A 27,278-nucleotide genomic window follows, 5' to 3' on the forward strand; every position below is an offset into this window, starting at 1 on the left:
AAAGAAGAAGCAGGCTCCAAAGAAACAAAGAAAAAAAAAGTAGCAGAAAACAACAAAGAAGAAGAAAAAAGAGTTGTGCTAGAGTAAGAAGGAAGAAAAAAAAAGAGGGAAGAAAAAAGAAGAAGAAGAAATAAAGAAGAGCCAGGGACGTGCAAAAGAAAGAAAGACACTAAGGAAAGCAAAAAGAGAATGAGCAAAGAAGGAAAAGATGAGAGTGGGGGTAGGTGGGAAAGTGAGCATGTCATTCGGTTTATTTATTTATTTATTTTTTTAGCTGCGTTTTTAAAAATGCAGCTATAGGTTCTCTTAAAAAAAAATTTATTCATCAATATATTATGGGCCATTTTTTTTTTTGTGCGTTAACTATAGATGCGTTTTTAAAAACACGGTCATAGGTCCTCCTTTAAAAAAAAAAAAAAAAAAAACAGCTATATATCTCAGGCCATCAAATTTTTTTTTTTTTTTTGTGTTAACTATAGCTGTGTTTTTCAAAACGCGGCAATAGGTCCTCCTTTAAAAAAAAAAAAAAAAAAACAGCTATATATCTCAAGCCATCATTTTTTTTTTTGTGTTACCTATAGCCACATTTTTAAAAACATGGCTATAGGTTCTCCTTTAAAAAAAAAAAAAAAATTAATCGTCTATATATTATCAGCCATCTTTTAAAAAACATATATTATTTGGTTGGACCTATAGCCGCATTTTAAAAATGTAGATATATGATGTGGCTATTAGTCCTCCTTTCAAAAAAAAAAAAAATTATTCGACTGGACCTATAGTTGCGTTTTTTGAACACGGCTATAGGCTTAACCTATAGCTGTGTTTTTAAAAGGCGGCTATAGGTTAGCTCTAGCCGCGTTTTTTAAATGCAGCTATAGGTCATCCTTTAAAAAAAAAAATTTATTTGGCTGGACCTATAGCTGTGTTTTTTAAATGCAGCTATAGGCCCTATAAAAAAAATGCAGCTACTGCACTTACAAATGTGGCTATAGGCTTTACCTATAGCCGTGTAACGCAGCTATAGGCCCTATAAAAAAAATGCAGCTAATGACACTTACAAATGTGGCTATAAACTTTACCTATAGCCGTGTTTTTTGTAGTGAACATAGTTATATAGTGATTGTTGTCGGGTACCCTACTTCTAAATCTTACACTCTCATAAACATGCATGCGATCGAATAGTTTTAATTTTTTTTTTTTTTTTTTTTTTTTTCATATCTCTCTTTTCCAGGTTGACTTACTCTCACATTTATTGGATTGCATAAATGCCAAATTGGATGAGTGCGGATGAGAGACTATTACTTTACTGTATGACTTTGAGGATAATTTGGAGTGGTTGTAATTTATGTGGTTGTTGTTAAAAATTAGCTCTATAAAAGAAAGATCCTAATTATTTCTATATCTATCAATATATGTACTATTCATATTCTCTTAAGCATCAATTTTTACATAATATGTTCCTACTTATCTTTCGTATATAGTTTTTGTATATATACTGATTTGAACATAAAATTTTTAATCCCAACCCGTGGTAACGTCAGAGGGAGCCATCATAATTTAGTTACGCTTTGATATAAATATTAATGTGCATATCGAATAATCACAATGAAAAAAAAAAAAAAATTTAGCATATGCCTTGCAAGTGAACAAAGGAAATTTTTAAATATGCAAGTATTCAATAAAATTAAGTAACCATTTATATTTCATAAACTAAAATAATATTTAAAATAGTGGTGTGATGACTGTTATTTGTTTGCAGGTGAAATAATTTTTCATCACACCTTTGGGTTTTTTTTTTTTTTTTTTTTTTTTGTGGTTGAAAAATGTAGTAATCTAAATAATTTTTCATTACGCACGTGCTCAGAGATTAGTATTTAATAAATAAGCTACTAAAAAACTACAAATACAAAATGGACTTGAAATCCCAAACCCAAGAGTCATCATCTTCTTGATGTCTTAGAGTATCATCATTGGTGGAGTCATAGGCAAAAATTTTTTCCTTCTTGCTATAGTGAACTACTAAGACTAGCAGTTCACTTTAGCAAGAAGGTATAAATTTTTTTATTACTTTATCACTTAATTGGGTTAGGTGGCAAAGAGGAAGAGAGAGGAAGTGAGAAAATTTTAATAAAAAAATGAATAATGCTTGACTGATGGTAAAAATAAGACCATTAATGTAAGGTGTGTTATGAAATTATTTGTTAAAATAAATAAAATAGGGGTGTTAAATGCTAAAATTTTTTAACTGCTTTTAGATCTTATACTACCATTCTCAATGTCACGCTACATCATAGTCCTTAGAATTTTCTTTTGTTTATAACCCTACATTTCGGCCTAAATTGAGAATTAGCACTGTTTGCTAAACAATATAATTAGTAGACACTATTACAAAACTATATTTTTTACTAACATGAGTTTAAAAGACTCAATTTAGGGCTTATAAATAAAGTTTCAACTCGGTTTCATATTCTGATCTGATGTCTGATTTGGCATTTTTTCCACGTGCTGTCCACCTAGAAATCAAGTCTTTAAGACTTGATTTATAAGCTATTCTTAGTAAGTGATTTAAAATCCAGATTTGCTCTCTCATGTACAAACCATTCCCCCAACCCCACCCCACCTTCTCATCAGACCATGGCAAACCCCCACGTCCCACCATTGCACCACCGCGCCAGACCCACGCAGCGTGACCCAAGCATCAACCCACAACCACCTGATCCAGCCAACCCACAGCCACCTGATCTAGCCAACCCACAGCCACCCAAACTCCAAACCACCAATCCGGTCAACCCATAATCACCATAGCAAACCCCCCACGCCACCACGTAGACCTGACCAAAAGCCAAAGAACCCATAGCCGCCCAATCCAGCTAGACCATGCCACCATCGCACCACCGCGCCAAACCCAGGCATCAACCTACAGCCACCCGATCCAACCAACCCACAGCCACCCAAACTCCAAACCACCAATCGGTCAACCCATAATCACCAAACTCCAACCACGCTGTGCGTTTTTGGATTTTCTTGAGAGAACCCTGGTTAACAAGCCAAACGGGTCGTGGGTTTTGGGTTTTTATTTTTAATTTGGATTTAGGTGGTTGTTGGGGGTGGATTTGGTTGGATTTGTGTGAATTGTTGGATTAATGCACGGATTTGTGCGTTGATAGTGGCTGGTCTGTGCTTGTATTTGGTGGTGGTTGATCTGTGTTTTGTACTCCAAAACTTGAATTTTTTTTTAATGTTTTATAGATATAAATCAAGTCTCTAAAACTCGATTTTCAGGTAGACGCCACGTGGAATCGAGCCAGTCAGATCTAATCCAAACATGAAAACCAAGTCTTTGAGACTCGGTTTATAGGCCCAAAATCGAGTCTTTAAGACTCAAGATGTTAGTATGAAAGATAGTTGAAAACAATACTTACTAATTATATTTTTTGGCAAAAAGTGCTAATTCCAAATTTTGGCCCGACATTTCTTGTTTACAGCCTATTTGATGTTTCCAAATGGCTCAAAATCCTTTTCCTCATCTATCCACCCAAAAAATAAAAATAAAAAACTACAATTTTATTTTTTTACTTTATTCACCCTATGATAAAAAAGTTCCACTCTCATCGTGTAGTACACGTCACAGGATCTTCACACGTGTCAATCCCAAACGTTAATTTCTCTCAATTTCTCTCTCTTCCTCGTGCGAGTTTCAGAGGAGAGCGGCCATGGTGTCCAAAGCGAGCGACTCTGCACCCAAACTCAGAGTCAGTCTCTCTCTGTCTCTCCCCCTTTGGTGGATTTAACATCAAATGATTTGGGTTAAGCTTAAAGGACTATTATGTGCTTCAACTTCCTCGAGATTACCATAGTAACTATTATTTTCCTTCAGTTACAGGATTTATTTTATGTAATCTAGTCTATACACCTTCTAATTGATGAATCATTTGGAACAGTAGGCTGCCCTTGACAAGAATCGGTGAAAGATGATCAAACTAGCTTGATTGCTGCAAGTTTTCTTTTGAATTTTATTCTGCAGTTGCTTGTGAACCTGTTATCATCAGTTCTAGGCTTTAGCCATTGGAGCCTCATGGCTTTGCAACGTAGAACCCTAATTTCTTTTATTTTGTATTCTCTTGTGTTAGGACCCAGATATTCCAGCAAGGTCGCGGCTGCTTCGTAGAAGGGGCAAGACACGGAAGCTTAAATATTCTTGGAAATCTGCTGGCCACCCATCAATTTGGAAAAGAATTGCCGATGGAAAAAACCAGTCTTGTAAGCAATATACCCCATGTGGATGCCAGTCTATGTGTGGAAAGCAATGCTCTTGTCTACATAATGGAACTTGCTGTGAAAAATATTGTGGGTATGTTGATTTTTTTTTTCATATGTAGCTGTTAAAGCAAATTATAGCAATAAAACCAGTGAGTGAGATTTTTCATTTTATTATAGTGGACCATGGTAAATAATTTTCCAAGTAAAATATAAGATATGTGATGTATAGATGGTTCAGCTAGCAGCTGAACTTATGCCCCTCGCCCACTCCCAAAGCCCTCTCTTCCTTTTTGCAAAAGAAAACCCTGTTGCCAAAGTGGTTATTACAAATGAATTTTAAAATTATGTCCAGCTTAGCAGGATACAATTGGCACCACCACACGTATTCTAGGTGAAATAACTAGACATTGTTTCACTTACCAAAAATAGAGATCCTGCTGGTGAAGGTCTCTTGAGGGTTCTTCCAAATAAATTGTAAACTATGTGCAGAGCAGCAGGCAATACATGTTTTACAAGTTAATTGGAATGAGACACATGACACAACATGCGCAGATGGATAGATTTTTAAGTGACGTAACTACATAGTTGTTAATAAATTGTATTAGAACATGTCAACTCTCCCCTTGGACCCAAAAAAGTTACTTATATGACTTGAATGGTCAAACAGATATCATGCAGCCCGCATCAAGTAGATTTTTTTATGCTAGGTATAATGTTTTCAGTAAATCATTTATCAGGATTCAAATTGTGCTTATTATAAATTTCATTAGTTGCGTTTGATTTCAAATTTACCTGATGTGTATTGATTGCGTAGGTTTATTCTCTGCTGATTTAAAGTTTCACTAACTGTATTTATGAACCTGAAAAATGAAATGAAATAGAATTTTTATAAATGTTTCAGGTGCTCAAAGAGCTGCAAAAATCGGTTCAGGGGATGTCACTGTGCAAAGAGTCAGTGCAGAAGTCGGCAATGCCCATGCTTTGCTGCTGGACGCGAATGTGACCCAGATGTTTGCCGAAATTGCTGGGTTAGGTAATGAGTTTCATATATTCAATGTTGACACTACACTGATGTGGGATTGGCCTTTCTCCATTAAACATTGTGAACTTGGTTTATGTCTGTTAAAGCTGTTTTTTATCCTTTAAAATAACAACCCCCCCAAACCCCCCCCCCCCCCCCACCCCAAAAAAAAAAAAAAAAACACATGTAAGGAATTTTCTTAACCACAATAACCAGAAATGAATTTTTTTTTTTTTTCACCTTTTAGCACATCTCAACTACTCTAGAAGCTCATTTATGCAATTCATAAATTACTTTATTCCTTTTTGGTATCTGTTAACCAGTTTAGCGTGTTTCCTTGGTTTACAATTCTTCTTACCTCTGTATCAGATGCTAGTCTGGATGACTTACCTATGCTTTTTTTTTTTTTTTTTTTTTTTTTTTTTTACAATTGCATATAGAGTTGCATGAGATTTAGGTTTTGTAATAACTATTTCTGCCTGTCTAAATTTAGTCTCATTTGATGTAGTTTTTGTATCTTTTGTGGCGTTTTAAAATCACATATTTGATGCAGTTGTGGAGATGGTTCATTAGGTGAGCCAGCCAAGCGAGGAGATGGCCAATGTGGAAATATGAGGCTCCTTCTAAGGCAACAGCAAAGAGTGAGCAATTCCTAGTGTTTAGGACCATCTTCATAATCAAAATGAATAAAAAAGATGTGACTGAACCATAACTTACTTTTCCTCTTTGATATCCAGATACTATTGGCAAAGTCTGATGTTGCTGGATGGGGTGCATTTTTGAAGGTGAAAAGATGAATCATCTTTTTCTTTTCTTTTTTTTCCTTCGTGACTTTCTTTCTTTCTTTTTTTGCCAAGTCTCCTCACTGTATTGGATGATGAAATTGCAGAATGCTGTGAACAAAAATGATTATCTTGGAGAGTATACTGGTGAATTGATCTCCCATAGAGAAGCAGATAAGCGGGGGAAAATCTATGATCGTGCAAATTCATCATTTCTTTTTGACTTAAATGATCAGGCAAGTGACCTTTATTGTTTAGTATCTTTGCAAGTCTCTAAAAAGTTGATTGCTGCCTCATAACAGCTTACTGGCCCTTTTTCCGTCGTCATCAACAGGTTGGATACTATTTGTTATTGTTGGATGACATTTTTAAAAGAAAATGACTTTAGCAAAAGAGTTTTGATGCAGACTTTTACCTGCAACTTCCCTTGCCTGCTTTTGCTCAATGACTATGTTGGAAGTGCTGTTGATTGTAGATTACATTAGGCTTCTGTTTTTCAAATTAATATATAATATTGGGATCTACAAAGGAAAATTTTATATCACAACACAGGTATCCTGTCATGCAATTGGAGGTTTGTGCAAGAGATGCCCCTTACACAACAAACAACTTAGCTCTGAATTAAAATTGAAGTGCTGCCCTTGTACTGTTTCATTCTCTCATTCCTTCTTTCTCTATTTGCTTTGCTTGGTGTCTTCATAATCAAACTTGCCATGTGTAGCAAAATATAAGACATTGTAGCTTGAAACTCTTAATTTATAATGTCTTAAATCTCAAAGCAGTTGCTCTTTGTTCACAGTTTGTCCTTGATGCTTACCGCAAAGGAGACAAGCTGAAATTTGCAAACCATTCATCAAACCCTAATTGCTATGCAAAGGTATGTGACTTTTATGACTTCCCTGTTGAATTAGTTCCGGCTGATTTTGCTAATACATTGGCTTTTACAGGTAATGTTGGTCGCAGGAGATCATCGAGTAGGCATTTTTGCGAAGGAGCATATTGAAGCTAGTGAGGAGCTCTTCTATGATTATCGTTATGGGCCAGACCAAGCACCTGCATGGGCTCGTAAGCCAGAGGGCTCCAAGAGGGATGAATCATCAGTTTCTCAAGGCAGAGCAAAGAAATACCAATCTCATTAGCCATTGGCCTAGATCAGGATGTACATATCACTGGTCATCTTTCTGGTTACCAGTCAAAGGTCTCTATATATCTGTGACACTTACCAAGAAAAGAGAATCTCTGCATGAGGAGGCTCTAAGAAATTATGCATGCATTTATACATGCTAATGTGATCTAGAATTAGACATGATATAGGTCGGGCAATAAGATTTCATAGGAATAAGGATAAATTGTTATTGTGCGGGTAATAAGCTAAAGTTCATCTAGCAGTCTAAGCATTACACGCAATAGGTAGAGTTTGACAATTCTATTGGAGGTGTATTTTATTGTTAATTTAATATTCAAGATCTTCATTATATAAAGTTGATTATAGATTATGCAGTTTACCTTAGATTTTAGTTGCATTGATATTTCTAGATTTGAATTGCGGTCACAATAGGTAAAAAAGGCGAATGTATCAAAATCAAAAGTGTATGTGTAGTACCTATTTGGAACGGTAATTATTGGGCGGTTCATAAGCTGGATATGCCAAAATTGCAGAGGATCAGCTCTATATATAATGAAAATATTTTCGTTGTTCCAATAACATGAATCTCAATGAAGACAGTATGCATTTCTACAATACACCCCAGAAGAATTTTAAAAAATACATAAAATATACAAGCTAGCCAACAAAGACCAAACGGGTAAAAAATTGTAAGAAATAAAGACAGGTTTAGTATCGATTAGATTGCAAAAGAAAATACAAAATCTCATTCCATGTATCAGGAACACCTGGAAGACACCAATGACTGCAATCTTGAATGTTTGAAGAGGAGCGCTTCCCTGATTTTCCTCCATATATAGATGGATGGCCATCTATCCTATATCCTGACAAATTAGTAATATTCAAGAAAGTAACAGGAGTTTTCATCTTCTTTATGACCTCCTCTACAATAATATTCTTCTCTGAATAACTGATGCTTGGAGTCCAATTGAGAGGTTGAGTAGCTTCCATACAATGCCCACCTGAATTCCATTCACCTCCCCTATTTGCATTGATTCATACACTACTCAGCAACTGGCATGAAGGAATCCAAAAACTAACATCAATGTTACTAGCTGTGTATAAGGGCAAACCTGAAATGTGAAGGTGCTGAACTTCGAAAAAAAACTTGGGTTTTTCGAGGATTGATGTGCCTATCAACCCATGATGCCCAAGTCATCAGAGCTCTCCTAAAAGCGGTTGAAACATCAAGCCTAGGATGAACTTGATTCCCTTCCTGGTAGTAATTGATCCTATTATAAGACTTACAGATGTTACAAACAATGATAGACATGAAAACAGCATCCTTTATAATTCACATGCGCATGATTACAACTTGCATCAGTTTAGTGAAACAAACGAACTATAAAGAAAACAAAATTTCAAGAAATTCAGTGGAAGTCCATTAACAGCATCTTACATTTAAACCATCCTTAAATGTTGAATGCACATGAAAATCAATTCAACGATAAGGCATAGCCATAGTTATGCTTTCTTTAAAACAAAAAGATAAGAATGAATGGTTCTTAAACATATATACATATGACTTGAAAGGCTGAATCTCAAAATGAAGCACATATCAGCCTAGGTCTTAAAAGGCTAATAATACAAGAATGGCACTTACCCTGCTTTTGTTTTGTAATGTGTCCACCAATGTGCAGTATTGAAAACCAACATATCAGCTCCTCTCCATCTGGATGTACCACGATCGATACTATCAATTCTCAATGTCTGTATCCTCTTATGGCCTAATCTAGCCTTGGCCTCATGAACTAAAAAATGTGTCGCATAGTATTCAACCGTACACCTATAATCCTGCCCAAAAAAAACCCTCAAATCAAGTACTCCAAATTCTCACAAATAGAAAGGTAAGAGATCAAAGAAGTTCTGAAGAATTACCATAAATTTGATACTATAATCTCCTTTCTCTTTGGTAATTCTCCGCCTATGGGTCTCATAGACCCTCTTTGGATCTTTAATAGCTCCCATTAGCATACACAGCATGGATTCCCATTGATTCCTATTGATCGAATCGCCCACAAAAACTAGCCTCTTCCCTCTTATTAATTCCAGCATTTTTGTTGCATTGAACCTATAGCACAAGCCCACACCAGGATCCCACTACCTCAAAATTGAGTACTTTTTGTCTTAAGTACATCTACTCTAGATAAAAGCATAAACTTGACCCTAATTTCATTTACATCTAAATTACAATTGCAGTTAAGGCTAAAAAAGAAGAAACAAGTTAGTACCTTGGAATTTCACAATCTTGTGGTTGCCATCTCCATTTCATGTAGTTTTTGTCCAATCTTCCATTACCCTTACAGTTAAAACCTTCATCTATGAAAGGACATGAATCATTTGTGTACAAAGGATAGCTCTCATCATAAACCCACCTCCCTTTTGTCAAATCACAATCTTTTACTCTCTTCAGTCCAACCTTCTCTCTAATTGAAACTCCATTGTTATCAGATGAAGTTGCAACAGTGCTCTTCTCTTCACTCATCTGACTACTTGGAACTTCAATTTTCTCAGAAATAGTCTCAGGTGTACTCTCTTGCAGTGTTGTCAAATTACCATCTACACCATCACTTTTGCTTTCTCCATCTACTAGAACTCCAGGCCCATCTTCCTCTCTCTGTAACCCACTAAAAAGCGAAGTCGAAGCAAACCCAGTAGCATTTTCAAGACTACTATAATGGCTATCTATCAAAGTTGAATCTTTCTCACCAGTTACTGAAAAATTTCCACTGAGAGAAGATAAAGACTGAACAGTTATGGGTCTGAGACCCAAACTGAGGGAGGATTTATTGTACTGTAAATGGATCTCTTGGCGAAATGAAGGGGTGGCTTTGATGACCCAAATGGTAAAAATGGTGAAGAAGATGACAGAGGTAGAGATAGTGAAGGAAAAGACCAATAGTCTTGTGGGTTTAAAGGAGAAACTTCTCTGTTTTTCCATATATGCCTTTTAGTTTATTTTAGTTTCTCACCTTGGAGTGATATATGGATTATAGACATATAGTAGATAAGAATGCTTTTTTAGTACAAGACATTAGGGTTTGGTAGTACTAGGACGCATGCATGTGATTGATGCTAAAGAAGGAATAAAAAAAAAAAGAAAAAACCAAGAGCTAGCAAAACATATGGGACACTTTGCTCTAGAAGCCGGTTGAGCATGAAGCAGGTGATGCGAAACAGGGAAAGTGTGGGACCAACATATCCTTCAGCTTTTTAATTTTCTTTTTCTTTTTATATTTTGTTGTTCTGTTCTTTCCACATGGATCGTAGAATATAGAAATGGAAAAGCTACCTAACCAAAGACTTTTGGGTTATGCCTTAACGGTGATGTGCGAGTATCATTATTCATTGCTCTCGAGTTGATCAAAGCAGATTATTCGTCCTTGTTCAACTGTTGTCCCTAAAGGTATTATATATATATATATATATATATATATTTTTTTTAGAAAAAGGTTAGAACACAATTTTGTCATAATTTACTCACATGAAAGTTATGATTGAAGTAAAAATAATAAGTCTATAAATACTTATGGGGTGTGAAGGTAAAGGCAGAGATTAAGTCCTCAAAAGGAGATTCACATATATATACATTTAGATTATATTAGAATATAAATTTTATCTTGTATATATAATAATAATAATAATAATAGATCTATAATTTCACTAGTTACAACTTATACATGTACAAATTGTAAAAAAAATGTTGTTATCCTAGCATTACTCATTTTTCCGCATTCATTTGATTTACCTCTTTACTTTTCTTTTTGTTAATTGCGAGAGACTTTTACCAAGGAAGGATCTCAAGTTTCAATATTAATGTTCATAGAGTGTTAATAAATACTTGAGATCAATCCGATTAATAAAGTCTATTAAAAAATCTGATTAATAAAGAATCATTCTTTCCCATTTTTTAAATAAATTTTGAAATAAAAATAATAATAATTCAGTAGTCATGATATAAATAAAAAATAAATAGATTAAAAAAAAAGGGAAATAAATCGAACTCTAAGATGGATAGGACGGCACAATTTATTCAGAGGAATTTTTGGTGGGACCCTTGTTCAATAAATTATTAATTCTTTATTAGTTGTTTTGTAGGATGGTTATTGGTTAGTGAGCATTGTATCATGCTCAACAAACCAAAATTTTACAAAAATATAGCTAAATTCATCTAAAATCAATTTGCATGTGTCTCAACTTACAGACCGAATTAATTTGTGAACAGTGCCTCAATACTAGTATTAAGACATTTCTCGTCAATAGAACACCATATATATATATATATATATACACACACATATATTCTCCATCTCTCTGACACACACACACACACATATATTCTCCATCTCTCTGACACACACACACACACTCTCTCTCACCGATTGAATCTTCTCTTTCTCATATACCGATCCATTGACCATTGCCAGTGCCGAGACCGAGAGTAACAAAAGCAGTGCTAAGGGCAATCAGGACAATTCTAGGTAGAAGAGTTTGGCAATGCAAGGTGTATATTGTTGTTAATTTAATATTCAGGATCTCTAATCTATAGTACGAAGTTGCTTGTAAATTATGTCACTATTTTTTTTTTCTTTTTACAGGAAAGATTTGAACCCAACTTTTTTTCTAGTTAAAAATCGGATAAATATCATTGAGATACAAGGTATTTCATAATAAATTACATAATGATATTCCCATATTAAACTGCAACCTTACTAGGTTTTAAATAAATAAAGAAGGAATGTAAAAAAAAATGTAGTACCTATTTGGAACAATCCATTGGACTGTTCATTAGTTTGATGCGCCAAATTTGCAAAATAAGGTCTTCTTCTAAACGAGTTTAAAAAAAAATCTTTCAAACTTCTTTTATATCTCTTTATAGAATATGAATTTTGAAAATCAAATAGTTAAATTGTATGTTCTTTATGTTCTTAACACGCTTGTCAAATTCCATTCAAATCAGATATTATTTACTGTTTGATCAATAAACTTAGTTTTTATGCATAACTTTTAGCCAAAAAAGCTTTAAGTTTAAACATGATAGCTATTGATTTTTTATTTTCAAGAAATTCTCTCTCTCTCTCTCTCTCTCTATATATATATATATATATAGGTTGGTCTAGTAAGGCAGTAACATCAATCTCAATCAAAACAGTTTGCATTTTTACAACAAATCCCAAAAAAACAAACTTTTAAAAAAATAAAAATATACAAGCTAGTGAATAAAGATCAAACGAGCAAAAAATTGTAAGAAAGTAAACTTGTGAATAAAAACAGGTTTACTATCGTTTAGATTGCAGAAGAAAATACAAAATCTCATTCCATGTATCAGGAACGCCAGGAAGACACCAATGACTGCATCTTGAACGTTTGAAGAGGAGCGCTTCCCTGATTTTCCTCCAAATATAGATGGATGACCATCTGTCCTATACCCTGTCAAATTAGTAATATTCAAGAAAGTAACAGGAGTTTTCATCTTCTTTATGACCTCCTCTACAACAATACTCTTCTCTGAATAACAGGTGCTTGGAGTTTCATTGAGAGGTTGAGTAGCTTTTATACAATGCCCACCTGAGTTCCATTGACCTCCCCTATTCATTGGATCATACACTACTCAGCAACTGGCATGAAGGGATCCAAAAACTAACATCAATGTTATTAGCTGTGTATAAGGCCAAACCTGAAATGGAAGGGTGCCAAGCTTCGAAAGAAAACTTTGGTGGATTTAGACTCCATGGCATCTGGATTTAGACTCCATGGCATCTGGCAGCCACCGTGGCTCAGTGCTGTGTCCAAGATCCACAAACTCAAGCAAAGCCGTGACTCAACTTCTCAAATCTGTGCAAATCCAAGCCTCGCCTGACGAAACCAACACCACAGACGTGATCCACCACCTCCCGCGACCAAAACCCAGGAACACGGCCTCCAACGGCGTCCTCACGCGCCTCCACGCGCCGCCAACAGCTCCGGTAATTCTCCACGCGCCGCCTCAGATTGCCATTTCCAGGTAGTCTTATTGGTACACGCGCCGTCCTTGCGGCCTCCACGTCGACCGATAAACAAAACCTGAAATTTTGGCAGCCATCTGACACCGCACGCGCTCTCACGCGCCACTGGGATTTCGGGCTTCTCCTCCATGCGCCGGTGAACATTGCACGCTCTTGCCACGCGCCGGAACATTTCCGCTGATGTCATCTGACGTCACATGATGACGTCATCACTCCACGTCAGCAGCCACGCAGCACGTCCACGTCAGCCCTAGTCCACGTCAGCGACACGTCATAGGATGACGTCAGCGGCCCTGGTACCCGACCCGGAAACCCGGAACCGACCCGGACCAGTATCCGTTGACTTTGACCCTGGACCAGTTGACTTTGACTTTTTGCGTTGACCTTTGACCAAAAGTCAAAATTTCCAAAAGGGCCTATCTTGCTCAGTTTTTCGTGTAGATTCCAATTTTGGACTCCGTTTCTTCATTTGAAGCTCCAAAATTGGTCAATTGGCACATTCTTCATTGTGGTTTCTTCGAAGGCATTCTTCAAGGCATCTCCAAGTGATCTTCTCATGCTTATCCAACCTCAAGCCTTCATCGAGCTTCCGCCTTGAGTTTGAGGGAGGGTGTTAGAGATATATATTAGACAGATATTAGCCCAATGTAATAAGCCCAAGCCCAGTCCTACTTGTACTAGTAATCTAGGGTTTAGTCGCCTATATATACTCATGTTAGGGTTCATTATAACAGAGGTTATTGTACTACATTCCTACACAATAAAGATGTAGCCCTTAAGGGATTCTCCGTGGATGTAGGCCGTCAAGGCTGAACCACGTAACCTTCGTGTTCTTGATGTTCCTATTCTATGCTTCATCTTCCGCATCCACTCTAGCATACACAACATGGTATACACATTGCATTTGATAATATTCTCCATTTAACATGGTATCAGAGCTAATATTCAACAAAGCTGAGCATAAACTCGGTTCCCTTCCTGGTAGTAATTGATCCTGTTATAATAGACATGATAAGAATGAATGGTTCTTAAACATATATACATATGACTTGAAAGATTGAATCTCAAAATGAAGCACATACCAGCCTAGGTCTTAGAAGGCTAATAATACAAGAATGGCACTTACCCTGCTTTTGTTTTGTAATGTGTCCACCAATGTGCAGTATTGAAAACCAATATATCAGCTCCTCTCCATCTGGATGTGCCACTATCAATACTATCAATTCTCAAGGTTTGTATATGCTTCTGGCCTAATTAGCCTTGCTCTCGTGTACTAAAAAATGTGTCACATAGTATTCAACTGTACAACTATAATCCTGCCAAAAAAAAAACTAAAAATCAAGTACTCCAAATACTTACAAATAGAAAGGTAAGAGAGCAGCGTTCTGCAGAATTACACAAATTTTTACCAACATAATTTTTTTCCAGCTTTTTCCGCAATGCACCTCTTTTTTCTGGGCCTGCGCCCGCGGGAAGTGTGAATCAAACACTGGGAGTCCAAAAAAATAATAATATATATATATATATATAAAATCAAATTTTTAAAACCCCCACAATTTTTCACATTAGCAGAATATTAAAAAAAAAATCTATAAAAAAAAAAAAACAACTTTTCTAAAACCAAAAATAAAAACATAAACGCAGAATAAAACTATTCTAAAACCTGATAAATGGCTCTGCCGTTCCCCCACACGTACTCTCTGCCTTCTCCTTCCTTTGTCTTCTCCTTCCTCCAAAACGCAGACCCACACTCTGTCGTTCCCCCAACGCAAAACACAGCTTAACGGATCCACCTGCAGTCCAAAACGCAGGCCACCATCAGTCCTTCTCTCCCACAACTCAACGGCTCCACCTTCTCCAGCTCTACATTTGTCGGCGCTACCCATCTCTCACTCACAACAGTTTCTCCCCCTCTCTCACCCTCAGTTCTTCTCTCCCACAACCCTGTCGACACCTGGGTTTCTACCACCGGTTTGTTGTTGGGTTCTACCATTGTATCGAATTTTTATTTTTATTTTTGGTGGCTAATTTGAGTTTGGGGTGATTTGTAGAGAAATTCGAGTTTGGTTTTGAGAATATCTGCTTATACATGGCTATATTTTGATTGAAATCAGAGAAGCCCCAACACCCCAAGGCAGAACAACCCCACTTGAGGGTGTAGTTGAAGAGAACAGAATCCCAACCCTTCACCCTCAAAGTGTTTGACTAAATTCCTGAGCCGCAACGCTTCCTTTCCTCTTTCTCTTTTGTCTTAATTTAAGTGTTTTTTTTTTTTTTTTTTTTTTTTAAAGAGTTTCCACGTCTTCTTCTTCTTCCAAATTTGGGTTTGAGAATATCTGCTTATTCATGGCTGTATTTTGATTGAAATCAGAGAAGCACCAACACCCGAGGCAGAACAACCCCACTTGAATGGTTGCCTAAGTTCCTACCGTTAAGCGAATCCTACCACAGGTCCATCTGTGGCTGAGGGTGTGACTACCTTTCGGTTGTCATCATTGGCCACTTGCCCTCACCAGGTCTATCTCTATCTCTCTTCAAATTTAGACTCTCTGTTCTATAAATTTTTTCCCTTTACAAGATATTTTTTATGGTGGAATGCTTGTGATTAAGATGACTGATTTTTAGGTAATTGTTATCTGAAGTTTGGTTTTATGTTTAGTTTAATTGTTTCATCTCAAGACTTTCATTGTTTTTATTACTTCTTTATCTAATTTTAAGAGTAGCATCTACATTTTTGAGGGGTTTTGTTTGATTCTAATTTTTTAGTTATGCTAAGGTTTGTATTTTTAATTTTGGCATAACCATGGAAGCTAAGGTCCATAGCTATTAGCCTACTACTGACTTTTATTTTTGCTTTCTGCCATGCCCATCGAAGGACCAAGTCCATAGAGTTTAGAAGGTGTCTACAAATTCCAGCAATAGCAAAGTGCATAGCAAAGTGAAAAGGTGGAGCTATGTTTTTACTTCTTCCATATCTATTTTTGAATATATAGTTTTTTGATGTCTCTGTTTCTCCGTTACTTTCTTTGGGGCTTGATTTAATTTTTATTTGATTTAAAGTTTGGTTGGGTGGGCAGTTGGGATATGAGTTGCATTTCAACATAATTCTTACCAATTTAAATTCTGTTCTTGCAATATGCCTTAATGGCTCTCCTTTTTTTTTTTGGTGGATTACTTCATGCTTCCTGAATCTCATTCGAAATAATTTGTTGACTGATTGATATTTTTTGGCAACATGTAAAACCCAAAAATATGGAATCCTTGATTCAATGAAAATTATTAATGCTGAAAGACTGATTGCACAATTTTTATTAACATTTTCTATCAAATGTAAAACAGCATATATAGCCACCAAACACTATACAACTGACATGAAAAACAAACTGAATTTCTGTCCCAACATCAAACAATATACAGAGGCTGAAATTCAGTGCCACCAAAATTAAGCATTTAATAGAATGGAATGGAAAGCTCTGTTTGTATAGAGGATAGAATGAAGGAAATGAAGGTCATATTACTTGAAATTGATTTTCTTAATATTGGGTTTCTTCCTTTTAAGACTTGTATGAGCTTTATTTTAGACTTGCTTGAATTAGTGTAGGATATCTGTGGCTGTCAATACATGAGGTGAGATTAGCCAAATAGGCAGTTTGCTTAGCTACAAGCTATTTGATTAGCATGGACTTTAGGAGATGATGGCTAAAAGAAATTGACCATTAACCCAGATTTTTGGGTGCAAATTGGTTACATATGCATAGCAAAAAAAAAAAAAAAAAAAAAACTAAAGGATGTGTGTTAAAAAGGTGACGATCATAGTAAAACAAGCATATATGGGGTCTGTAAGATAAACCTCTAATCTTCTCTGCCTATTCTGGTACTTAGGACACCAGTTGCCTCAGTTGTTGCAACTCCGAGTTGAGAGATCTGTTTTGCCGATTAAGTCCATGAACTTCTTGCTTGAAATTTCTAATATCCTGATAAGTCTATCCTCTTGGAAGTACTTTTTTTTTTTTTTTTCCTCAAAGTCATAATACATTTAGTGTTAATTTTGTGATTTTTTTTTGGGTTGTCCTTGATTAATTTAAGTTGAATCTTTGAATTTGAATAGTGGGAGCCATCCCAATTCATAAGGTTATTATTGTACAATCCATTTGTATTTTAGATTGAGCCAATCATTTGAGAAATTCACTAAAGCTATTTGATATGTTAGATATGGGCTTAGATAGCAAATTTGGAAGTACTAATAGATACATGTTTTGGAATTTTTTTCTATTACATTTGTAGTTTTGCAATGATTTATGACTATTATGCTACTATTTTAAAGTTGAGTATAGAGATTTTTAATAATGTTCACTTTCATTAAGTGTTGTTTCTTTTACACATATACAAGGTGTTTGATGAAATTTCTTATGAGTTCTAGAAGCCATAATACATGGAGAGTCGTAAGGAGGAAGATAGGTAAGAAATGTGATGCTCTGTTGATGATTTAATCAAGGTAAACTGTGTTTGATTCTTATTACTATTTGTCAATTAAAAATGTATTGTATGTAAATGTTTTTTTTTTTCTTCTAAACATTGTCTCATTATTTTTATTTTCTTTTTCCTCCTGTTTTATCCTATACAATTGTTCAACTCAGGAGCACTCCACCAAATTTTAGATGCCTTTTCAATTGAACTAGGATAGGCTTTTAGATATACATACTCCAACTTATAGATAGACTATCCATTTGGATTAAAAATTTGTTGCTTTTTACCTCTGATAATATGCCATTACATCATTTAGGAGATTTGTGTTACCAAGATTTGTATAGCTCAATTTGTTGTACTGTTTATAGTGATGGAACTATTGAGAGTGTACTGTGGTTTCTTCAATGAAATTGGTAGGTTTAAGAATATTTGCAAAATTGAGAATATTGTTTAATGGTGGGGAACATAATTTTTTGTTGGTTGGAAGTGTAGAAATTATGTTGTTTTAGGTTTTTACAAGTTTTGTGTTTATTTTTATTTTTATGTGAACTTTTATTTTGAATAAATTGTTCTTATTTTTATATATTTTCAAGTCAATACCTTGAACAAAATAAGTATATTTAATTTCTATTTAACTATCCCGTGTATCGCACGGGTTAGCGACAAGTAAACCTATAATTTTATTCTTGTAAACAAATAAATAACGTACTTTAAAATATGACACTTATTAGGGAATGAGTTTTTGAATTTCCGAAATAAGGGAATAAAGAGTTGGGTTTAGTTTGGCACAATAATACATTCTAAAAATAAATAAATAAAAGTTTGGCACAATAATAAAAGTTCAGGGTCTAGTTTGGCACAATAATTAAGGTTTTTTTTTTTTTTTTTTAATGTAGAATTAATATAACCCAATTTCGAGTTGATGAAGCACGGGTCTCCCATTTCTAGCTGGTGTGTTTTAATTTATAGACTTCATATCATCTTCTAAGGTTCTATATTTTTTTGCATTCTTTTTTTGATTATCCACTCTTCTTTTCTTTTTGTGTTTCATGTGATAAAGCGAGGGAGGACCTCAAAATTCATGTGCAGAGTATTCAGTAAGCTCTTAAATTTCGGCTAGTTATTTTGTAGAATGATTCTATTAAATTACTTAGAACTTTAGATTAGTATCAACCATTTCCTAATAAGCAAGTTTTCTGAACAGCTTGGAACTCCTATATATTATCTAAAGTAATAATAATTTTGGAGTTGCCATTGCGTCTCCTACAAGTGATGTCACGGGATGCAATGAGACTCTCTTTATTTTGGAATTTAGTGTTTTAATGTTTAAAAGCAATGCTATGTTTGGAAGTTTAGAGAGGGAAGAGAATAGAGGAGAGGAGAGTAGAGGGGAATGATTATCCTTTTCCTTATTTGGATGTTTTAAGAATTAGTAATGAGGAAAAGAGTAATTACCCATTCCTCTTGTTTAGATGTTTTAAAAATTAGGATGAAGAAAAGATGAAATGATTTAAATAGACAAATTTACCCCTATTTGAAAATGGACTTACAACATTGGTCTATGATTAATTTATCAGTTTTGTAAAGTCTTGAACCTGGTTATCATTCGTCCAAATCTTAGAATATAAACACGAAACCACAATTTTCAACAACTAGTGCAGTTTATATATACAAATGCGTATCTAAAAATTCTATTATTACAAATCATACCAAAAAAAAAAATTGCTAATTAAAAAAATACAAGAGAAATTGCAAATTATTATTATTATTTTTTAAAAAGTACTAACATATTACGAAAAATCATCAACCAAATTAGCCTACTATATCTGAAATTCAATAATTAACATGTTAATTTCCTGAACAAAACGCACATAGCAAGCCAAAGTTGAAGCAAATCCATAAACTTTAGCAGATTTTTCGTAATTCAAAAAAAAAAAAAAAAGAAACAAAAAAAGAAAAAGAAATTCTTAGTGCACTATTTGGTTGTCGAGAAAGAAAGAAGAGAAAAATAAATGATAGAGAATTTGACGAACCTTGCTGAGAGTGTGAGCGAGAGTAAAGCTGGCGACGCCAACATCGACGATGATAACGTCGGCGTTGGTGGATCTACATTCTCCATTAGAGGCCGCCACTGCCACAGTGATGTAGTTCACCGCCTCGATTTGCGCCTCTCCAGCGACCTTTTTCTTCGCAGTGACGAAGTTATAAATCGCAACAACGAGCACAAAAATCGAGACAACAATCGCTCCCAACGTGTACTAATCCAAAGCCACCGCCATTGATGAATGTCCGAGCCCAAGCAAATGCCCAATCTCGTGCACAGCCACCAACTCAAGATCGATCGCTACGAGCGACATGGACTTAGTGACGTTGACTCAAGATTGATCGCCGCTAGCGAGGTGGACCTGGTGACGCCAACTCAAGATCGATTGCCACGAGCAACATGGACCTGGTGACGTCGTTGTCGACGACCCACAACTTGGTGGTGTCTAAATAGTGAGATTCAATTTTTTTTTTTCATTCACCTTAAATTTTCTCAGGAAACAAACAAAGATTATTTATATAATCAGTTTGTAATTTTGTTAATTTAAAAAGGGTAAATTGAAAAATTCATTTGGTTAATAATTTATCTACCCTACTCTCCCTCCAAATCTCTCCAATTTGAGGGAATTAAAAATGAGGAGTTAGAGGTAGTTGAAACCCCTCCCCCTAATTCCTTAAAAACTTCCAAAGAAGGTAATTGAATTACTCTTTCTCCCTTTACTCTACTCCCTCTTATTTTTTTAAACTTCCAAACAAACAATAAGATAAAGATAGTGTCTTAGGGAGCATTTGTATAAGTGGTTGCAAAACGATGTTTTGGATTTAAAATGACTATGCAAAAACGTTATGAAGAGTTGTTATTTGCAAAATGGAGTTTTGGGTTTTAAAAACGCACTTTTAGGCTCCCAAAACGCCTAACCAAACGGACCCTTAATTCTCAAAATCTTTCTATTTTAGAATTTCATTTTACAACTCATCCAACATTTCAGTTTCTATTTTTATATACAAGTCATTAAAATAATATAAACAAAATCAATTCTCTCTCCTCTCTCTCCCATCTCTCTCTTCCCACTTTTCCTCTCTTCCTCTCTCACTCCATTAAAATATGTGTTTTTATTTTTACAACCCATGAATAGTAGGGTTGTATATATACAACCTTACTATTCACAGTTGAATCCTGGATGTTTCCATTTGAAAATTTTGGAGATTCTAATTAAGCTACTCTTGACAAATCATGTTTGTTTTCGTAATGTTATTAATGGTTCTTGAAGGATATATCTCTAAGCCAAAACTTGGTACTATATTTTAGATTCACTACATTAAGTTCTATGATAAAATTCAAACACATGGTTGCATTACTTTTAATTATCCAAGGAAAAATAACATTATTTTTATTTTATTTGTCAATACAACCATGTATTTGAATTTAATTGAGAAACATAAAGTGTTGTATCTAAGCTATTGTATATAAGCTTTGTCTATATTCATATATGAATACTAGCCTTATCACACGAGTTTCGCACACAATTAGACTCTTTTTTTTTTTTTTTTTTTGTTGGAGTTTATTATCACAATTTTTCACTCATTGTTGGAAAATTAAAACTAGTTTTACATCCCATACAAAACATACAATGGAAACAATAATCACAGATCTACTTCATTCATGAGAGATAACATGTGCTATGTAAATTTCAGAATTTAAGAACAAGAAAGCATACCTTGGTGTGGTGACATTCAAAACAAAATATTAGAAGTATTTGGGAACACTTTTAATCTTTACTCTAATTCCACATTACACCCAAGAAGTGTGGTCTCTCAATCAGTTTCCAAGGGAGAATAATCAAGTGGCTTCTACTCACACATACACACCATTTTATAATGATGTATCTTTTACTAAATTATGTATGTTTCTCCCTTTATATCTAATTGATTATCTAATTGGGTTGGCCTATTGGGCCTTTCCAATTGGGTTTTAGTGTGTGGCTTGGAGTAGGACTAAAAGGGAACAAATAAGACTCTAGCTCTAATGGGTCTTGAGCTTTTCTATCAACTTTTAACAAGTCCAAAGTTATCATTAATTATATTTAATATCACTATATAAATATAATTGCATTCTAGACCTTATTAATAAACAAGTATTTAACCCGCATAATGTGTGGGATCAATTTATGAATTCGAAAACAATCAACTTAATATATTATACTTAATGTAATGGTAAAATATGGAAGGGGGTTGATGGTTAGTTGTTCAGATAATGATATTAATGTGTAGGTCTTCTTCTAAAAGACAGACATAACTTAGCATCAACACATGATCTAGAGAAAATGTTAATTAAAAATGTTGTGGGTTCGAGAGAATTTAGTTATTGAAGTATGAAATAAGTGGAAGAGAAATTTGGTTAGTAAAATCAATTTGTAAACAAAAAATTGGTTGCAAAGTGTGTAACATACGTTAGTTATCAATCTGTTTGTTTATTATTACTATACATTTTAAAGTATTGTTGACACTCCATTTTACAACCCGCATTTAACCTCATATGGAGGGTAAAATGGTACTTTCATCTTTGAAATATGCATCTTGATTCTGGCCATTAGATCCTTAATCTCATTTCACTAAAATGATCTTGATATTGTAATGATCAAATTGACTGGTCATAAGCCCTAATCGGACCACCAGATTGAAAGTTATCATCAAATCAAGTTTTAATAGCTGAGATGTACTATCACAAATTGAGTCCGACTATATATGATTATGAACAATTGATTTCAATTGGTTATAAGTGTAATCAATTTAATATCAATGATGTGTCATAATTTAATTGGTTAGAACTACATTTTATGGTGAGGTTGCATACAGCTAATTAATTAGATAGTTAAACATTAATTATTCAATGAGTAATTTGTGTAATTATATTTTAATTAGAGTAAATTTGAAACTGATTAAGTCTGAAATTGGAGTGATTAGCGCCATTTAATGTTAATTGGGAGCTAATTTGGGACCTATTAATGTTAATTGTGCTGAAACCATTTTTTAACAAATGACCTTTGCTCACCATTTCATCGATATCTCTCAGAATATTTTGAATCTGTGAATAAGGTTAATTTTTTCAGAAACTGGACATCCGGGGCTTCAATTTGAGTACAAGAACGAGACAATTCTGATCAGAATTGAGTCAGATATGATTTTTTGAAGATGGCTCTACAGGCTGTTACAACAGCTATGGGAAAACCGAATTTTGGCTTGCTCCCCACTCCTACCAATCTCTCCATTTAATGCGCCAGATTTTCCTCAAGACTAAAATAAAGTCTAGATTCATGATTCTTGTCAACCCTCATTAAATGGCATTCCATTCATATTCCCTCCACCACTACTATATAAACCCTCTCCCTCCTTCTTTCCAAAGCACACAAAAACTCTCATCTCTTCCCCTCTCTTGAGTTCTAGTGAAGTTGAGTAGTCTTGTCATATCTTGGTTTTCCTGAGACTTAAGGTATTGAGTGAGACTCACTCTTCCTTTCCTAACTCTTCTTTTCCTCCACCTTTAGGATCTCTACCAAGAGTCTCCTCTTCCACCATATGGATCTTGCATGAAAGTATAATCCATTTCTATAACTTGTTTCTTGTGTTGCTATGATGAGAATTTAAGATTAAAGCATGATAATGATCATTTAAATTCCTTTGAATATGTTTGAATGTTCTTAGTTGTTCTAATATGTTCTTCACATATTTTTGATTGTTCATCACATGTTCATGCATAACACTAGTTTTAATCTTAAATTCACTTCAAAAATATGAAAAACATGTTTGTTTCATAATTCTTTCAAATCCTTGAATCTAGGATATCACTAATCACACACATTCACTAGAATTTATTTTTCAATCCAAATGCAATGCTTAGTAAATGGAATTAGGGTTTATCGCATGCACACACATTAAATTCAACATGCAAATTGATTGACATATTGGATGATATGATATGAATGTTAGCCACCATGGTCTAGAAGACCGGCTTCACTGGGCAAAGAGGGTGCTTAACACCTTCCCACCTTGTAACATAGCCTCTGAACTTAGATCAAGGGTTAGTAGATCAAATGCTTATCCTTATAATTTTCAATTTTTAGATTGTAACTACGAAACAAAGCCATGTACTTTTATTTTAGATTGTATTTAGGACTAAAGCCATGTAATTTTCCTATGATCAATGTAAATTCAATTGAAAATTAATAAAATGAGGAATTTTTCAATTTTGGTTTTCTTATTTATCCCAATAATTAAATAAATGGCGACTCTATTGTAAAACCCTTAATCTAAAGGGGAAAATATAACTAGTCGAACCTTCATTTTGAGAGGCAATAACACGACTCCACCCATTCACGTGGGTTTGGCCCAACATTCCTATAAAAACGGGCTGGGGGCGCGGTCTCTCACAGTAGCGACTCCACTGGGGATATTGAGAGCTAAGCTTCAATTAGGTTATGGTGGCCAACCATGTCATTGTTTGTTTATTGAGTTTTTTATATAATATGTCTAATGTCATTATATTGCATGTTATACATTATTTGCTTGAATGAAATTTATTTTATTTATGTGCTAGCCGGAAGCCCGGTAGTATTAGCCGTGGATTGTGGTCTTCTTGAGACTCACATATCCAGCGGTGAACCTACTACCCACCATGACAAGGATCATCATGGTTATACCATGGTGGTTCATAAGGACAAACTGTACCGTTCGAACCAACGCGGCGCTCCTGGCGTCACAAGTTGGGAGGTACGACGTCCTAGCTTGTAGGGGACCTTTAACCTACCTTCTACCCATGTTGTAATGACTCATAGAACCTATCTTTAGGTCGATCCATGTAAATTGCATTTCATTATGCATTTGTTTGGCCGTTGTTTGAACCATAATGACTCAAGTCCAACGCTTAAGCCCATTATGATTATTTGAACCTTGTATGATGTGAATGAACTCAAGCTGAAAAGCCTATAATTGAACTCTACTTGGTATGGAAGCCCAAAATTGTTTCTTGAATGAGTCTAAGCCCAACACTTAAGCCCATCAAAGGTGTATAGACATGATCAACATTAAAGGCCAAAAACTTACAAGATGCATGTCTTTCAAGTGCAAGCCCAAGTCATTCCAAGCAAATACCAAAAGATCATAATCAAATTTCAAGTCTTCCAAGTGCAAGCCCAAACCACTTCATCATAATCAAGGTTCAAGCACATCAAGCCTCAAGCATCCTAAATGGACAAAGAAGAAGCAAGTGGCCAAACTTTGCCTCACTCCACATTTGGTTTGCAACATCATGGTTAAAGCTTAAAGTTTGTTTGTTTATTCCATGTTTCTATGTTTCTTTGAATTCAAAAATTTCATGTTGCATTTAATGAGCTTTGTTCATGTATATATATTAAGAAAAAAACAAAACAAAAAAAAAAATACAAAAAATACAACAATTTCAAGATTTCCAAATCTTTCCCAAAAAAAAAAAAAAATTAAACTAGGGGCATTGGACTTCATAGTGATTTTTTCAAAAAGACCCATTTTTTTTCCTTCAAAGATTTCAAGATTCTTTAAAGTCTTCTTTTCAAAATGGTACATGAGAATCCCTTGGACAAAACTTTTTCTAAATTAAGATGTTTAAAGGCTTGAACAATCAACTTGTACTAAGAAAGGATTGATTTCATTTGATCCGTGTAAACACTTTTGCTAAATTACTTTGAATAAAAGAAGAAATGGTCTTACAAGGCAATTAAAGAAAATATATCCATCAGAAAATTCGGAAGGCTCATGCATTCATTCCAAATTTCTGAAAACATTTATGTCTCCAATAGAGCATTTATACTTTTTCTTTTAAGAAGAATTTATTAAAAGAGCTCAAGTCACTGTGCCTACAAGCAAGCATTTCTAGGGATAGGAGGTCGTTTTTGGTAAAACAAGATTATACCTTAATATCTAGAATGATCATTAACCATTGCTAGCCCATTTGAGCCTTTAAACACTTAGTCTCTTTTTCACATGAACCCACTAAAATCTAAACTTAGGGTGGAAAAATTCAAAGTATACATGTTTAAATCTCATGTTGAGGAGACCTTGAACTTTGAAACTAATTGATAAAGCTCTCCTAGAGGACATGAAAGACAAGTAGAGAATTCATTAAACTAAAGATAAGAGATCATAAAAGAAAAATGAGGTTTCACTCAATCAAGGAAAGAGAAATGAAATTCCATCAATGTGAGAGAAAAAAAAATGTGCATCAAGTTTGAAGAATCTAAAAATCATCATGCCAAGAAGAGTAGAAGGTTCATCTATAAAAATTTCATCAAAAAAAAAAAAAAAAAAAGATTCATCAAGCACAAAAATGTGCAAGTGCATTGAGGCAAGAAAGAAGTCTAGAGAGTGCATCAAAATGACCGAAAATCTTTAAGCTGAGGAAAACAATGAAGGCAAAAGATCCCTAAAAAAAGCTCATTCAATCAAGAGATGAAAGATTTAAAAAAAAAAAAAAAAAAAAAAACCTACTAGGCTGAAAACCCAAAAGGGCGGTCTAGGCAAAAGCTATGACCAAAAAAAAAAAAAAAACCGCTAGGCTAAAAACCCAAAAGGGCGGTTTAGGCAAAAGTTAGGGCCAAAGAAAAGAAGAAAAAAAAAAATTGGAAAATCCTACCAAGTTGGAAACTTGAGGATGCAACCTAAAAAGGAAAGAATTTTACAAGATGAAAGTCTAAAGGTATGATTCAAGAGGAATGAGCATAAAAACAAATGTTGACACAAGTGACCAATGAAGACTAATGAGAAGATGACAAAGAAAAGATGAGAAAACATCTCCAATACTTGATTTTTGAGTAATGCATGCTTAGGGGAAACATCATAGGGAATTTTGAGCCTTTTATATCTTTCATTTCATAACCCAAACCTAGCCTATATTATAACCCATAAGTAAATACCTCATTGAAGTGTTGCTAGTTGTAGGCACATCTTAAACTCTAATATTATTTTCTATTGAATCAAAAAGGAAAAATGCTTAAAATTGTCAAACCCCACAGGATGATATGTTCGAGGACAAAATTTCTCAAATTCTCAAATCCTCAAAATGACTCAAAAGAACTTCCAAACCTGGAGCACTCTTCTTGTTTGCACCCAACAATGTGATTCATAAATATTATCACATTTCATTTCTTGATTGCCTTTGGAGACTCAATCTGACGATGTTCAAAAGGATGAAGAAAATTTGATTATATGAGTTTAATGATCTTAATCCTTCCTAATCAAAGAGATTTGTTTGGTTCTTAAACACTATGATTTTCTAAAATGGTTGTTCAACGGATCACATCTTGTTCCCAAAAAAAAAAAAAACATCATTAATTTATCTTCATATTACTCCATTTTCATCTTCATCTTCTTCATTTTTTGATAATTAACAAATCTTCATATTTCCAAAAAAAAAAAAAAAGAAAGGAATTTTCAAAAAAGCCTTGGGACTAGGGGTACTGGGCTCGTACTTCTTAGGTTACCATACAAAAAAAAAAAAAAAAAAA

General features: G+C 34.5%; 2 protein-coding genes and 1 long non-coding RNA gene across 4 annotated transcripts; 2 read left to right on the forward strand and 1 right to left on the reverse strand.

Annotated features, from left to right (window-relative positions):
* The first annotated feature begins 4,096 nt into the window (after positions 1 to 4,096).
* On the forward strand, positions 4,097 to 7,573 carry LOC112038731 (histone-lysine N-methyltransferase EZ3). The gene is made up of 7 exons (XM_065766450.1): positions 4,097 to 4,351; positions 5,162 to 5,293; positions 5,835 to 5,922; positions 6,019 to 6,066; positions 6,171 to 6,299; positions 6,863 to 6,940; positions 7,011 to 7,573. The coding sequence occupies exons 1-7, from the start codon at positions 4,293 to 4,295 to the stop codon at positions 7,200 to 7,202; spliced, it is 726 nt and encodes a 241-aa protein (XP_065622522.1). The 5' UTR covers positions 4,097 to 4,292; the 3' UTR covers positions 7,203 to 7,573.
* Positions 7,574 to 7,708: 135 nt separating this feature from the next.
* On the reverse strand, positions 7,709 to 10,347 carry LOC112038736 (protein trichome birefringence-like 6). Its single transcript, XM_024071579.2, has 5 exons — positions 9,460 to 10,347; positions 9,107 to 9,299; positions 8,832 to 9,022; positions 8,302 to 8,460; positions 7,709 to 8,210 (listed from the first exon to the last, which is right to left on the reverse strand). Exons 1-5 carry the CDS (start codon positions 10,167 to 10,169, stop codon positions 7,898 to 7,900), a joined length of 1,566 nt encoding a protein of 521 aa, XP_023927347.2. The 5' UTR covers positions 10,170 to 10,347; the 3' UTR covers positions 7,709 to 7,897.
* A 4,519-nt stretch (positions 10,348 to 14,866) lies between these two features.
* On the forward strand, positions 14,867 to 18,283 carry LOC112038742 (uncharacterized). 2 transcript variants are annotated; one of them, XR_002885874.2, is made up of 3 exons: positions 14,869 to 15,749; positions 16,109 to 16,179; positions 17,624 to 18,283. It is a non-coding gene; the product is annotated as an uncharacterized LOC112038742 (long non-coding RNA). The 2 variants fall into 2 exon arrangements; XR_010626189.1 differs by having other exon boundaries at positions 14,867 to 16,179.
* The last annotated feature ends 8,995 nt before the right edge of the window (positions 18,284 to 27,278 follow it).

This window comes from Quercus suber, unplaced genomic scaffold (genome assembly GCF_002906115.3).
Source record: "Quercus suber isolate HL8 unplaced genomic scaffold, Cork oak 2.0 scaffold_705, whole genome shotgun sequence".
Taxonomy (NCBI): Eukaryota; Viridiplantae; Streptophyta; class Magnoliopsida; order Fagales; family Fagaceae; genus Quercus; species Quercus suber.